Here is a 16,018-nt window from a genome sequence, read left to right as displayed (position 1 = left end):
ATAAGTACCGCACAGGAACAAGCCATAAATGGCTGGTCCTGGTCTTTTAATGCAGTATATAATCAGATTAATAAAGAACCCCAGGGGAAATAGGAATTACCCATGAATGTTCTCAATCATGGGATATGTGTTAGTTAGTGAAGCTTTATGGTCATGTGCAGAAAATATTAGCCTTTTTCACATGTAATAAAGGATTTTATCTGTGCACAACACAATGGAGATTAAAACAAGACACTCAAAGTCTTAATACTGCAGCTTGTGCCTCCAAGGGATCATTGAAACCATGAAGAAAAGATTAAGTTGTAGTAATTTAGAACAGAGAACATTCCAACCAGAGTAAGCACATACACTAAATACATTTATAGCATTTAAAACATAAATTTTGTTAGGCAGGCCTGGTTGTGTACATCTTTAACACTCCCCCCCCCCATACTCAGGAGGCATAGACAGGTTGATCTTTGTGGGTTTGATGCCATCTTAGTCTATATAAAGACTTTCAATGCATCAGGGATGATATGGTGAAACCCTTTCACAAAAACTGCAAAAGACATTTTCTTTAAATCTAGATTCACTTTAGGTTAGTGTCTTAGTTACTTTCTTGTTGCTGTGATAAATACCATGAGCAAGGCACAGAAGAAAGGATTTATTTGGGTTTCCAGTTTCAGAGGGATGAGAGTCCATCACTAGCCTCCCCAGAATTATGTCAGCAGGCAGGCAAGTGACTGGAGCACTAAGCTGAGAGATCACACCTTTAATGGCAAACAGGAAGTACAGAGTACCTTCAAAATAACATGAATGGTCAGTCTGCCAGAGCCCACGCCAGTGACACAATTCTTCCAGCAAGACTTCATTTCCTAAAGATATCTTAACAGAGCCAGCAACTGGGTACCTAGTACTCAAATGCCAGTACCTATAGTGGGCATCTTATTCAAAGTGTCACAGTGTGCATAAAACTTGCTAAAATTACTACATAGTGCTATGTAGCCCCCATCCTCATACATGTTGTAGCACCACAGAAAATCTACATTCCAGGAGGCCAGAGATTATGCCTAGTTAGACCTCCTAAACTGAAACAGGTGACACAGTAAAATCTGAACATGCAACTTAAAGTCAGTCTCTTTAGATTCCACTCAGGTTATCATACCATAAAGGGAAAGAGAGAGTGGAGCTGAGTTCACATGATCCATCATGGAAGGTGGCCCATGTCTTAACAAGCCATAGCTGTTGTGGTACATGTTCCTGGAAGACCAGTCTCTTAGCCCAGTGGGCTGCAGCACAGACAGAATTCCCTATTACAGCCACACGTGTAACTACTTTGGGCAGTGCATAAGCTGAGTTTGAAAATTGATACTTTCATCATCTCTGAGACTCAAGACATGAGGCACCTTACCTGGCTTCTGGGATCCAACACTCCATTATGTGGTCCTAAGTGGAACTAAGCAACACAGGTGCCCTCCGGCATTGATCTTCGCTCTTACCAGACTTTTGAGAGCATCTAATCTCTGATTTAGTCAAAGTATTTCTGTTTAAAGCATATACAGCATTGTAGACATGTAGACAAATTCTCTACCCAAACACTATAGTTAAGCATGATCACACGGAATTTTAGGAAGCCTAGGCCAACTGTCACAATAATGTTTTATCTGTTGAAGTTATTCTCATGACAGGCAAGGGCTTTGCTATGGGAGATTGTACTGGTTCTGTGGCACTTCCATGTCTGATGGCAGCAGTGATGTAGACCACAGCCACACAGTGCCAAAAGAACCAGACAGTAGTCCCTAAAGATAGGAGGGTCATCCAAAAACTGGAATCTTTTATCTGAAAACAATAAGAGGGAATGTATGATTTTAGATATTTTTGAGTTAAAGATTACAGAAGAATGTGAATCTGAGAGCAAATGAGCTATGAGCATCCGAACAAGAAACCTTTGGTTTATGTAGTTCTTTCTCCCACTAAAAAAGAGCTGACTGTGAGCAGCTTTCCACTGCTCTTTGGTGCCTTCCATTCCTCTGTGGTTGAAGGGCTAGGGCAGGAGCTTCATGAGGTTTGAACTCTACATCTGAGGAGAGATGGCAGTCAAGTAGCAAAGGGAAAGAGCTGGATATGTGCTTTCCAGGGCATTACTCACATCAGAGAACTAGAGAGTGAGGAGCTGGGCTGCTAGCAACATAGAAATGCCTTGTCTACCAGAGCAGGCAACAGCTGCTGCAGCTTTCTAAGAAAGGAATATTTTTAACTCCTTTAAAAAATACCTGCTGAGCAGTACAAGCAATGTAATCTCTGCCGTTTGTTAACTAAAAACCCTGTCACAACAAGGATATAATTTTATGTCTCATCTAGGAAACTTAGTATAATTTTATTTTAAGTTATAAATCAACATAAACTGAATTCTTTTGGTTGTGATTTTCTTGTTGTTTATTTGTTGTTATCCAGTCCTGAGAACTGAACCTAGAACTTGACCCATGCCAGACAAGTGCTCTACCACTGAGATTTGTCTCCAGCCCTCTTCATCAACCTTTTGTTTTAAGATAAGACCTACAATGGGGCTGCAAACCCCTTCAGTTCCTTGGGTTCTTTCTCTAGCTCCTCCATTGGGGACCCTGTGCTCAGTCCAATTGTTGGCTGAGAGCATCCACCTCTGTATTTGTCAGGCACTGGTAGAGCTTCTCAGGAGACAGTTATAACAGACTTCTGTCAGCAAGCACTTGCTGTCATCCACAATAGTGTCTGGGTTTGGTGACTGCATATGGGATGTATCTCCAGGTGGCACACTCTCTGGATTGTCCTTCCTTCAGTCTCTGTTCCACACTTTGTCTTTGTAACTCCTTTCATGGGTACTTTGTTCCCCCTTCTAAGAAGGACTGAAATATCCACACTTTGGTCTTCCTTCTTGAGTTTCATGGGGTTTTTTAATTGCATTGTGGGTATTCTGATCTTCTGGGCTAATATCTACTTATCAGTGAGTGCAAACCATGTGTGTTCTTTTGTGATTGGATTGCCTCACTCAGGATGATATTTTCTAGTTCTATCCATTTGTCTACAAATTTCATGAATTTGTTGTTTTTAATAGCTGAGTAGTACTCCATTGTGTAAATGTACAACAAGCAGCAATACCCTCAGAGCTCCCAGGAACTAAACCACCAGCCAAAGAGTACATATGGTGGGAATCATGGCTCCAACTGCATATGTAGCAAAGGATAGTCTTGTCAGTCATCAATGGGAGGACAGGCCCTTGGTCCTGTGAAGGCTCTATGCCAGGGAATATGTATGGGAATGCCAGGGCCAGGAAGCAGGAGTGGGTGGGTGGGTGAGCAGGGGGGTGGGGGTAGGGAGTTTTCTGAAGGGAAACCAGGAAAGGGCATAATATTTAAAATTTAAATGTAAATAAAGAAAATATCTAATTTAAAAAAGATAGAACCTACTACATTACCCAGGCTGGCTTTCAATTTGCTCTACAGTCCAAATAGCTCATGAAGTTGAGATCCTCCTGCCTCAGCTTCCCAAGCAGCATGTCTGTGGTACCAGACCAGGCCCCAGATGAACTTTTTGTAGAAATTAAGATGATATCATCTTTGCATAGTCCTCTTGTTATATAGAAATATGCTACTGTGTAAGAATGAGCGGGTGAATGTGTGACATGATTTAAGAATCTCTACTGGTAAAACCCTTCATCCAGATGCCAGGGTCTGAGCTTATCTGACCACTGCTGAGGCTTAGAGGTAACTGCTGGATATATGACCATGGCTGAATGAAGCTATAAGATTTAAAGTGTATGCGTGTGCGTGTGCGTGTGCGTGTGTGTGTGTGTGTATGTGTATGTGCTGAATAGATGTGTGGGTGTATGTACTCACTTGTACATGTACTTGGCAAATACTGTATATACAAATCTGGTGTCTTTCTCCATATCTCTATACTTTACTTAATTATGCAAGGTCTTTCACTGGACCCAGACTCACTAACTTAGCTAGATTAGCTGACTATTACACTCTCAGAGTTCCACTGTCTCAGCACTCAGAGCCAGTATTAAGATGTGCTTTGTCATGCATAACTTTTTTAAAAAATGTAAATTCTGGAAGTCCAAATTAAGATCTTCATGCTTCACACAAAGCCCTTCATTCACTGATCCATCTCCCCAGATCTTTACTGAATGTTTGTATACAAAGAATTTTCCCAAATGCTTCTGGAATCAAAGACATCCAAGAAATCTATGGACAGATTTCTCCACTAACCATGAAGATTAATCACAGATCACACAGTAATGTTGACCACACAGGATGACCTTTAGCACTGAGTCCTGTTGATTCAACCTGGCCCCATCCTACCACTGACAATGGTAATCAATCAACAGAGAGTGTGGACAGGACATGATTTAATATGATGGGTTCTTCTCTGACTACACTTCTATATCTCCAGGAAGACAGCCACTTCCATGAGTTCACTTATCCACAGTGACAGCCCATAGCCATGCTTTAACATATACACAGTGACAGCTGTCAACCACATTTCTGCATATCCATGGTGACAGTTCATGGTTGACTAGTCAATAGAGCCCAAACATGCAATGCTGATGAAAGCATTATTATATATTATCTCTCCCCTCTCATACTTCGGGTGATGTTTAAAATTCAAGTGTGTAACTAACCCCCCTTTATAGAAATGGTTCCAGGAATCCATCATATTCCCAGGCTAATTCATTTCCAGTTCCTGGGTTGTTCTCTTTCTATTTATTCCATAGCACTTAGACCTTACTCCTGAACAACAAGGTGCTAGCTTCCTGAAGTGCATCTAAGGAGCACCTTTTAAAAGAAGAATTAACAGATATTAAAAGCAGTTGATACCTAGAGGCAAGGATTTATACTCCCCTCAAATCAAATATTATTATTCATCAAAGCTAAACTTTGAAAATTATTCACAGAACAACTAGAAGGCACCCTTCCAAATACAACTGGATTTTTATTAATAAAATGAATATTTTAATTGCCCATCTGTCACTTAGAAAATTTTCAATTTGTATGTGTCTTAATTTGAGCCAATAGAATAACATTCACTGTGTTTCATAGAATATGAAGATGAATCTGCAGGTAAACACAATCATTTACATTGTTGTAAAACACGGAATTGTTACTTAAGATGCTGTTTTAAACATGCCACTTCAGCCTGTAGTCTCAGTGACTTGGGATTTGGATAACTGTTTTCCAAGTGAGTGTGTGTCCATCAGAAATGGGAGGTGTGGTTAGGATACACATGCAGATACCAAGCTCTATGGAAGTCGGTAAATGATTCTGAAGAGAAATACAAGGATGCTTTTAATAGGGAAAAACAGTTTTCAGTTGAGAGCAATAAGAGGGACCATTCTTTTTTTTTTCATGCTTTTAAAATCTGCTAAGAAAGATATGGTCAGTGTTACTACCACAAAATAAAATAAGATGAAAATTATGATAGGCCTTGCATGAATTAGGTTAATGCAGTTGTTGCATAATACTCATATATTTCAATATATCATCTTTTCTATGGTATCTATAAATATATATAATCATAACATTTTAATTAAATAAATGATAAAAAGGAGGTAATGGTAGAGAATATTAGTTGGAAATGGTTTTGAGGAGCACTTACTAGACTCCAACTGTCTGAGTTGGTGCCAAACGTCTGAGAATTCAAAACATAAAGTCATTCTACAGCTACAGTGAACATAAAGGTAGTGGAAGAGTGTGATTTCAGATAGTTATCATGCATTTGGGAAATGCAAGCCATATGAAAAAACATGAAAGGGGCTGATCCAGATGCTGCTTCATGGAGGGCTGTGGGAAACAAGTTGTGTTGCCACAAATATTGGTGTCCCTAAATTGAGACATTATGTTCTCAGTGAAAATAACAAAGTATAAACACTCTTCAACCTAAGCACAATTGCCCCCAGATAAATCCACTTCCGGGTGCATGGTGCAGCAATTTAAGGTGCTTCCAATGCATAATCACACTGGACAGTTGAGACACTGCAGAACCCATGCTCCTCAACCTAGGATGCAGGAACTATCTTGAATTGGTAGAGAAGCAAATTCCCAAGTATGTGACCCATTTAAGGAAAATGCAGGACAAGCTTCCAATTAAAGACCCTTGACTAAGAACAATTAGAAATGGAAAGAAAAGAAGGAACATATTCTTTATTGACTATAATCAGAAATACTCATAGCCTGTAATAGTGTAATATAATGTAATGAGCTGAAGAGAATGAAGGGACCAGGAGAAGGAAGTACACAGCGAAGATATGACTCTCAGTGACTCTACAGGGAGCTTCTTGTAGAGAACATCTCTCAGAGTCAACAGGTCAGAGGGCACAGGCAGGCTACAGAGTCCCCTCCAGGACAGAGCATACTATAGGACAAGAGGTCCTGAGAAGAGACATCTGTATAAATATTATCTCCTGAGAGACATGCCTTCAGGATGGCTGATCAAGGAGAAGTGCGGCCCAAGCCTGATCTGCCCCAGCTGTAGCTGATGCTCAGCTCCTGGGAAGAAGAACCCCTTTCTTGTGACTCAGTGCAAGTAGGTTGAGTGGCACCAGTATAGAACATGCAGCTTGATCAATCGGACCCTGGCAAGCATCTGCCGCTGGGCCCAGTGCACATCTTCTGACCAGCTTCTTCATTATCACCCTTTTCTCTCTATTCCCATCATTCCCAACTGTTGACGATCCATCTTCTTTACTGACTAAGGAGCTCTATGGCATGTCCCAGTCCAGTCAGAGTGACACACAAAAGCAAGCATCAGAGCCTTAAAGTTGACAGGATGGAGACACATGCCAGCTTTACCATAATCATGTACTGCTAGCACCAAAGAACACTGCTTGCCTTTGGAATCCGTAAAACACCATTTCAGTAAAGTGTGCGGTCCTCTAATGGTGTGCTTAGGGAGCTCTTGTCAGAAGACTGTCTTTCCACAGCTCTCCCTGCGGGCCAGTCCCATCAGCCAGATGTACAGATCAGCTAGGAAAGGCCTGTCAAACTGAGTATTTATGAAAGGGACCCATCCAGGCCTGGTTACCGGTTCCTGCATGAGGGAAAACAGCTCGCTGCTGCACAGGCTGGCCTTCAGCAGCTGTCCTTGAACACTGTCTTTTAAACACCATGTCTTTGGTTTAAGCCTTCGGCAGTTTGCTGGGATGCCACTTTTAAAAAGTTACTGTTTATGTATCCTTAAGGACAAAACTCAGTTTCCTTGGGCTCTGGTGTTAGATGGTTCTTACTGGACTATAAGAAAGGAAAGATTCTCTGTAGCTGTCAGTTCCTTCCTTCGTTCCTGCTGGGCTGAGGCCTTATGAGCTCTTTGCTGTTTTCATAAGGCCTGGGGATTCTTTATCAGCTTATATATATGAATGGTACCCAAATGGATTAGGGTGAAATTGAAAGCCTCATTTCAATGAGCTTATAAGAGCAAATGTTCGGTTTTCTTTCCTTTTTTGGGGGGGGGGGGTTGGAGGAGGAGAGTGCAGCAAACTTTATTGATAGTATTCAAGAGAGTATGGAGAGCTCCCTAGGCCCCTCCTGTTATTATGGGTGTCTGGGATGGAAATGGTGAGGGAGATGCTCAGTGTTGGGAGCCACGTTGGAATAGGGACTCCTCAGCAATCGAGGGCCTCTCTCTTGCTCTCATTGTCCTTGCTGGAGTGGGTGATCCAAGGCTTCTTATTCCTTGATTTATCCTGAGATATTGATAGGGAACACTGGAATGGCAGGAACATGGTATAGCTGACTTGCTGGGCCAGCAAGCAGTGTGAACCTCACTCTCAGAGACTCTTCTGCTGGTGCCCTGTGTTATCAGGGGAGTGGAAAGCCCCGTGCTTGTATAAGGTGACACTTCTATGAAGACACATCTCTAAAGGAGTACATATTCCAAGAGGCAACTGTGCCAGCTCCGTAGACACAGACTGATGAAGCCCCTACAGGCAGAACAGAGATGATTATTTAGAATTCATATGGGCATGTTCAGATACACAGACAATTGTATAGTTTGGTGTTGAAATACGGGGCCTGATGATGATGGGAACAAAATGAAAGAAATTAACCTTGAAAAATGTTTAAATTATGCATGGTTGCATCTTCACTTTATACATGACATTATTTCAATAAAGCAAGTATAGGGTAGGTGTTTTGCATATTGTAGGTGTCCTGTAGGCATTCTACTTGTTTTATTCTGGACACAACAGGTGTCAGGGTGGTATTGTATTAAATACAATAGACTCCAGGTAGGTGTTATGCTGTATAAAGTTCATAGTATCTCTTTAGTATATTCAGTATAGATTATTTAGCCACATGCTCAGGAGAAAGGACATTTGTGCAAAGCTGTCTTAGTAAACCCATGGTACCTGACCCTGTAGATGAATAAAAAACATATTCAGTGGTCCTTCATAAACGGAAATAAACATTAAGCAAACTCAGTCGGTTTCAGAATGAAAAACACCATCTTTTCTGATATTTCTAGGTCCTTGACTTTGTAGAAACACAAAACCATAGATGAGAAGGTGACATAAAACTTGAGGTAGAACTGAGAGAGCAGTGAAGTGCAGGATGCTCATAGAACATTATAAACTCACTCAAAATGGCTCTATGTTACCTCATATAGGAAACAATTTAAACATTAGGAAAACGGAGAGCACACTCTCACTCTAAGTGAACACACAGCTCCTAATTTAGATGAAGCCATGGGCTCTGTGTGTATGTGTGTGCGTATCTGTGTGTGTGTGTGTGTGTGTGTGTATGTGAGAGAGAGAGAGAGAGAGAGAGAGAGAGAGAGAGAGAGAGAGAGAGAGAGAGAGAAAGAGGATGACTATAGCAAACCTGGAGGAAAGTATCCATTCCTCTCCAGGCCTAAGAAAGCAATGGTGGACGGACACTCTATCCAGGGCAGTTGATGCCTCCTTATGCTCAGAAGAGGAAGAGTGGGAAACAGCTTATCAAACTTCTTTCTCAAATCAAAACTAATGTTTTAAACCTATAGTATGTGTCTTTCTATTTTCTGTCATGGGATCTGAAAGTGCCCTTGGTCCATAATAACACAAATGGACTGCAGGTTAACCACTTACTGAGATCCTGGGAAATCTCATTCTCATCTCGGGAGCTCCTTAGCTCTGGCTGCTTTTTTTTCTACAGAAGTAGGACAACATGAAAAAGTGGCAACTGTTTTTATTTATTTTTCTCTGACTCCTGAGTTTTTATTGCTTCAAATGCAATGTTTTTATCAGCCTATGTCAAAATCCCTCCAGTTATGTTGATAGATATTGTCTAAAATAGTATTTGTCTTTATTTACCATGAATTATCTCCCAACTTATTCTAAGAAGAATAATACATTAATTTCCGTTCTTTCCAAAAACTAAACACAAATCACCAAATGTGTCAGAGCTATGGCAGTTGAAGATGTCTGAGATACTAGAAGCCATTCCTATCTGAGAGCCTTCCCTTCCACTGAATGGTATTTTCTTTTTTTACTTGTACCTGGAGACAAAAGCTATAAGTATGGCTGCATAAAGTCCATAAATATTGGCGAGGCCAATTCCTTCCATGCTCTCTCCAGGGCTGGGAAGATCTGTCACTGTGATCCTAGGCTTTTAAGGAACAAGCCAGGGATGCCCTTCAGAGAGGAAAGTGTGGGGATGGAAAAACCTAGAATGGTTTCTGGACAAGTTGGAAGCATATTCTTTCATGGCTATTTCTTGGGCCAGTGCAGTTATTTGGGCATCTTTTATGCATATGTGTATATGGGGCACATGCCCACTTGTAAATATGTGTGTGGAGGGCAGGAGGCACCCTGGGAGTGTTCTTCAGAAGCTATCTATCTGCATCGGTTTTAAAGAAGTATCTCAATGACCTGAAGCTCACTGACTAGGTTTGTCTGCTTGCCCTGAAATTCCTGAGGCTGGGAATACAAGCATAAGATAACACGTGTGGCTTGTTTAGTGTGTGTTTTTGGAATCCGAATCAGATCTTTGTGCCAGCACAATAAGCAACCTTTGCAGCCTTTGATGATATGTTTTGTTTTGTTTGTTCATCTTGTGGTGGTGGTAGTGGAGTATGTGGACACATGGGGGTGCACATGCTGGAAATAGCCTTGGCCATAATAGGGAGGCCCCGCCACTAGCATACATCTTTATAGTTTCTGAAATTTGGAGCAATAAAGAGAAACACAAGCACTCAGGTATTAACTGGTATGTTTTGCCAAGAAAGCCAAGGGTTTGCAAAAGCTGTCTCCTGTTGATGCTCACCTCACTAGCCTGCAGAATGACCACAGAGAAGCAAGAGATAGATTGGGGTTCCCAAAAGGTCCAGCCATGCTGGCATATCAGAGTACTTGCTTCCTATGAAATTTTGATGCTGGACACATGTCATTATACCTTCATATAGTCAGCTTCAAATGAGTGGGCTTGTTCTACCACTGTCCTCAGGGCCTGCCCTTTGGTCTAGCAGTTGCACTGCAGGCCAATGACTCAAAGTAAATGAGGAGACGTGATTACACTAAAATCTAATAAGAGAATCTCTGCTATACTCACCCTTCACTGCCAAGCATGTTGGTTGTTTGGTGGGTGTGGAAACTGGGGTAACCCAGAGCCTGAAGCACCACTCAGCCCTGTGAAGACCATGTAATACTAGCCACATGATGCTCTGAGAAGGTAAAAGGAGCTGTTATGAGAACATGGCAGGACTAGAGATGAGGAGTAGTGTGGGGATGTGGGGGATCCTTAGGGCTGTAGAATAAACTGTAAACATCAGTATGATGCTGCAGTGGGGGTCATGAAAGCACATAGACTGATGACTCCAATTGTGAATTCTGTGACAGCCTGTGGATCTGGGTGGTGAGAATACAGAATGTGGCTTCTCATACTAACAAATGGGTTGCTATGGTGGGGGACACAAATGGAGCAAGACTGTCCTTGTGTGCAGACAGGCAGAGATGGGAATTCTGTGCTTCCTCTTCATTGTTCCTGTGAGCCTGAGATTATCCTAAAATGCTAAAGGTTATTTTGTTCTTTAAGAATTCTGTCAAAGTAAATATAGAGATGATAAGAGACAAGCCAGGTTGTCCCTGAGGGGAACATGTATACTGACTGTCTGCCTACTTAAAGGTTGGACATCTCCTTTGCAGCCTGAGGTGTGACCTTCCCAGGCTGTAAGCCACAGAGAGGGGAAAAGACAATTATTGGCTTCCCACCTACATTTCTGAGCTCAGCACACTCCTCTGCCAGTCTTTTTTTTTTTAATGTGGGAAAAATATAATACACTTGCTTAAGGCAGCATTGCATTCATAGACTGTGTGTGTGTGTGTGTGTGTGTGTGTGTGTGTGTGTGTGCACTTTAGTTGACTTGTAGTCAAATAAAATCCTGATTCCTATAGGAAATCAAGCTCAGAGTTCAGAGTGAAGTGTTTCCCATGACCTGGGATAAAAGTAAATTTCCGTTTATGAGATCACTTAGCTGTTTTGTGCTGGCAGAATGTATCCGTATGTTTATCATATGCTTTGCAGACTCTAGCCAATCCTCTGTGGTTATTTTGGAAGGTTGTGCCTGTAGTGAACTAACTTTGCTCTCTATGCATAAATCTTTGCTTTCATCTGAATCAGAGCTGTAATTGGGAAGCTTCTCAGCTTCTCCCTGGATTCTGTATGCATTGTATGTTTTTCTAAACCTTTGTTGTCAGAGGTCAGGGGTTCATCTGAATCAATGGTTCATTCATATGTTCATTTTTAAGATAGTTCCAGATAGCTGTTCCAAATTCTAGTGCTCACGTGTCCCAGAAAAGGCAGGTTCTTGGGGAAAAGGATAGATTGTGCTCACACCACCATTACATGTGCACATAGATGCCATAGATGCAGTATTCACTGCCTGTAGTCCCAGGAAGGGGAACTACCATGGAAGCTTCTTATGTTTCCACTTTCTAGAGCCTGCCTCTTCCCACTTTCTCTGGGTAACAGTGGTGCAGCTGAGCCTTCATGTGGGACTCTTAAAGCCTGAGCAGGGTCTGTCTCTGACTACATTGCCTGCCTTCAGATCCTTTCCCATAACTGGACTGCCTTGTCTAGTTCTAGTGGAAGAAGATGCACCTAGTCTTGCTGTGGCTTGATTTACAGAGGCTGATTGATGCCCATGGGAGCCTCCCCTTCTGGGAAGGAGAGGAGTGATGAATGGGGAATGAGGGGAGGTGAAAGGGAGGGACTGAGAGGAGAGGAAGGAGGGGAAGCTCCAATTGGGGTGGGATATACAGTGAATAAATAACTTCCTTAATAAATTTAATACTAAGTTTAAATATTTGTCATAGATTAGAACATTCTATAAGGACTATAATCTTGTTAGGGTAAACATGTAGCCCACATATTAGCAAGAACTTAGCTGTGCCTGGACAAGCATCTCAAAGTTCTTCATACACAGACAATGGCAGATACCAAGTGGAATGTTCAGGACAGAAAGAGTGTGTCTCTTCCATCATTCTGAGAGTGCATCTCCTGGTACTGTTAAAGGAGAGGTTCACAGTGATGAATTTCACTGATTTATCTGTATTCCTCTTAGTTCTAAAACCTTCCAAGACCTTCAGAAAAGAGCAGTCTGTAAACCCCAAAGAGAAGAGAAAGAATGGAGGGGAGTAAAAAGAGATGGAGAGAGAAAGAGGAGAGACATCTAGCTTCTGTGAATTTCCATCGCTGGGAAGAAGAGCATTATCTATATGGAGGTGCTAAAAGACAGCACTGATCCCAGTTCATTCTGAGCCAAGTGAATGGCTTCAAATATGATCCAGTTTCTCTGTATGTCCCATCCTATTGTGAAAACTAGTACCTGAATTTTTATAGCCACAGAATTTAAAAAGTAATACATCAATTAATGTGGGTGAGTTACAGCAAAGCCAGGGCTCTCTGCCATCATTTCCAAGTGCTGTGTAATAGCATCCCTATCTTTGGGGTGGGTGAAAGATCCTGGATTCTGAAATGATACATGCCAAAAGTTTTAGCTCACAGTCACAATGATGTCAGCTCAGATACAGGGGTGGGTGGCAAGTGGCTACTGGGGGCTCTAAAGACAATGTGAGACGAATTTGGTTTACTAGCTGCAGTAATCCAGATTCCTCATAATACTGAAATTTTAGTCAGCCAATCAGATCATCAGTGCCAACGTGGGATTTGGCAGGGGTGAGGGGAGACTTCAGATTACAGAAGTTGCATTTAAACAGAAGGGAAGAGGGATGTTTGAAGAAGCAGGGTCTGTAATGTTCAGCTACTTTCTCTCATGCTAGGAATCATGGGAATCATCACATGGAGAAGCCACAGTGCTGATTTCTAACTTGGAAAACATGGCTTGCATTGAATCAAGAGGTACCAGCAAGTAGGCATTTGCAGGTGCTTAGCTTGAGATAGTCAGGGACATCTATCGGGTCAAGGAGAAGATGAAGGGATGAGTGTAAACCAGTAAGGCCATAGTGTGATCATACTGATAAAGAACACAGGGTAGACACGGGTGTCACCAACATGGTTTTTCATCTACCTGACATGGACTGAGAAGCGCTGAGGTCAGGCAGGTACAAAGATGATAAGGCAGAGTGGGTGGTAGTAATTCTCTCTGGTGACAAAATTTCCATAGATGCTGTATGTCCTGTAGTGTTGTATCAAAATAGTAATTGTAGCTTGGTTGATTGGGTATGTGGCTTTATTTGATTATACTTGCATTTTGTAGATCCAAACCTGTTAATCTACTAATCATCAGAGTTTGTCCTAACATTTGAATAGCATTTGTTGGAGGATTGCCTTGCCAGGTCCCTTGGGCTGCTGTCTTTGTGTTTCCTCTTTTAGGCTTCCCAGAATTCTGTCTGAGGGTACCATCTCATTTCTGCAAACATATCGCTCTCTCCAGGTTCCACCTAAGGTCAGAAGAAAGAAGAACCTTCAAGGACAACCTTAGTTGTCAGTTCAGTGTCAGGATTTACTTGTGTCTCAGAACAGTTATACCAGCTTTCAAAACTGCTCACATTCAGAGGGTAGTAAACACCATTGCTGTTTTATTATGTGAGTGTGTGTAGGCACAGTGTAAAGTATCAAATGAAAATAAAACTTAGAAGGATGAATGTTACACTGGTCATGTTATTCTAAGAGACATATTTATAGGAAGCTATTGAGATGGTCAAAAATACTTTGAATAGGTCAGGAAAAGTGAGGTAAAAATTAAAAGTGGGAAGTAACTTTAGCATTTCTAAAGGTGATTGTTAAAAAGATACATCAATAGAGACCCCAAGAGACTTGGGCACAGGAGACAGGACAGCCATCTCAAAAAAATTATAAAAAGTGCTCTAACCTAGCCCATGGCTCTTCCCTCTGTGATCACATTTCCAGGGAAGGATACACTCGTGGTATTTGTTTCTGTGAGGATTTGAGGCTTTTATTCGAGTGTGAACTGTATTTTCAAGAGAACATATCCAAGTTGTCTCCAGCTTGTTATAGTCCATTTGGAAGGATACTTGATTCCATCTACATGGAGAGAGGCTTGACTCCATCTCTAGAAGCAGAGGTTTGATGCTATATTAACATGCACAGTCACCTTCTTCTTCTTCTAGTCTCTTGATTCCTTCAAACACTCCCATGGAGCTGCACCAGAGATGTTCTCCTAAGCAAGACAATGTCCTCAAGTAAAAAATCTGGAATAATTGTGCATTAAGTCAATAGTTGGGGGGCATTATCAATGCAAACTATCCTCACCAATTTCCCCAGTGGGAAGCTACTCATCCTTGTAGTTGAAGTTCTATAGACCTGACTTATAGAGTGGCTAGAATGTGTTGACCACTTGCAGATGTGGTAGCCATGGGTTCTTCCAAGTAGCCACAGGCTGGCCTCTAGTTAGTGTCCTTTGCATCTTTGGCAGGAGAGATACAATCAGATACCTCCTGCCCCTTAGCACAAGAGGTTAGCTCACAAGCAGTTAGCTCTCAAGACTGTTTTGCAAGTTAATAAATGAATAATATCTCTCAGCTGATAGCTACTTCATTATTAACATTTGAGACAATGTCTGTAAACTATAGGTCTGAAGCATTTGTACTCTCACTCAATGCTATGATGCTTTGAGAAAAGGGATCCCACTGTGTGTTTTCTTCTAGTGTTGTAAAAAGGTTCATTCTGCATCATTAAGTGTTTTAATATTCAGTTAAGAGGAAGAATATTCAAATAGATTAGACTGGTTTAAATATCCTAGTGGTTGTAAATGATCTTGCTTGCCTTGATCATAGCCAGAAGCATAGATTACACCTAAATTAGAACTTGTGTCTTAGGCTTAGCAATGGAAGATAGATGGCTAGAAGTGCTGGGAAGTGACATCTGCTGCCTGTGACACTTTACTGATCAGCACATCTGCACAGCCATGTGCTCCGTTCACCTTGGATTTTATAACAAAATATTAGAGGAAATGAGAATCTCTTTGAGACTTTGTATACAAACAATGTTTGGATGCTCTTCTCTCTGTTAAAGTGTGCAGTCTACCGTGTTGTCTAAGGGGTGGGTTGTTTATTTCCTTCTCCTCAGAAATCGAGAAGGGAGGCTGTGGGGACCCTGGCATCCCCGCCTATGGGAAGCGGACTGGCAGCAGCTTCTTGCACGGAGACACGCTCACCTTTGAGTGCCAGGCGGCTTTTGAGCTGGTGGGAGAGAGAGTGATTACCTGCCAGAAAAACAACCAGTGGTCGGGCAACAAGCCAAGCTGTGTGTGTGAGTACTACCTGTGGGGGTTTGCATCAGTTATGGAGGAAAGGGAGCATGTCAGAGAGGTGGCCTTGGTGGGAGCTCAGGGCTTCTTGTTTCCTCACCCTGCTGCAAACACCTTAATTCTGGCTACTTGATAAGAAATAGATGACCTCCCCCTCTATTTTTGTGAAAGGAATAGACATCTACCACCATCTCTACCAAGAACTCACATGGAGTTGATGACCTTAGGTACCTGGATATGAGCTGGTTCACTATGAGCCGGGTGATGGTGGCCATTTCTTTTTCTTTTTTTTTTTTTT

General features: G+C 41.8%; 1 protein-coding gene across 6 annotated transcripts in view; it reads left to right on the top strand.

The window, feature by feature from the left end:
* The window catches only part of Csmd1 (CUB and Sushi multiple domains 1), a 1,620,113-nt gene that overhangs the window by 1,278,503 nt on the left and 325,592 nt on the right, over nucleotides 1–16,018 (top strand). For all 6 annotated transcript variants that reach the window (XM_031339198.1, XM_031339200.1, XM_031339199.1 and 3 more), the window contains one exon: nucleotides 15,540–15,722. In XM_031339198.1, the coding sequence (XP_031195058.1) occupies nucleotides 15,540–15,722 (183 nt within the window). The remainder of the gene's footprint in view (nucleotides 1–15,539; nucleotides 15,723–16,018) is intronic.

The sequence above is a fragment of the Mastomys coucha genome, unplaced genomic scaffold, assembly GCF_008632895.1.
Source record: "Mastomys coucha isolate ucsf_1 unplaced genomic scaffold, UCSF_Mcou_1 pScaffold22, whole genome shotgun sequence".
Classification (NCBI taxonomy): Eukaryota; Metazoa; Chordata; class Mammalia; order Rodentia; family Muridae; genus Mastomys; species Mastomys coucha.
Note: the sequence above shows the minus strand (reverse complement) of the source record. Positions and strands in the feature narration are given on the sequence as shown.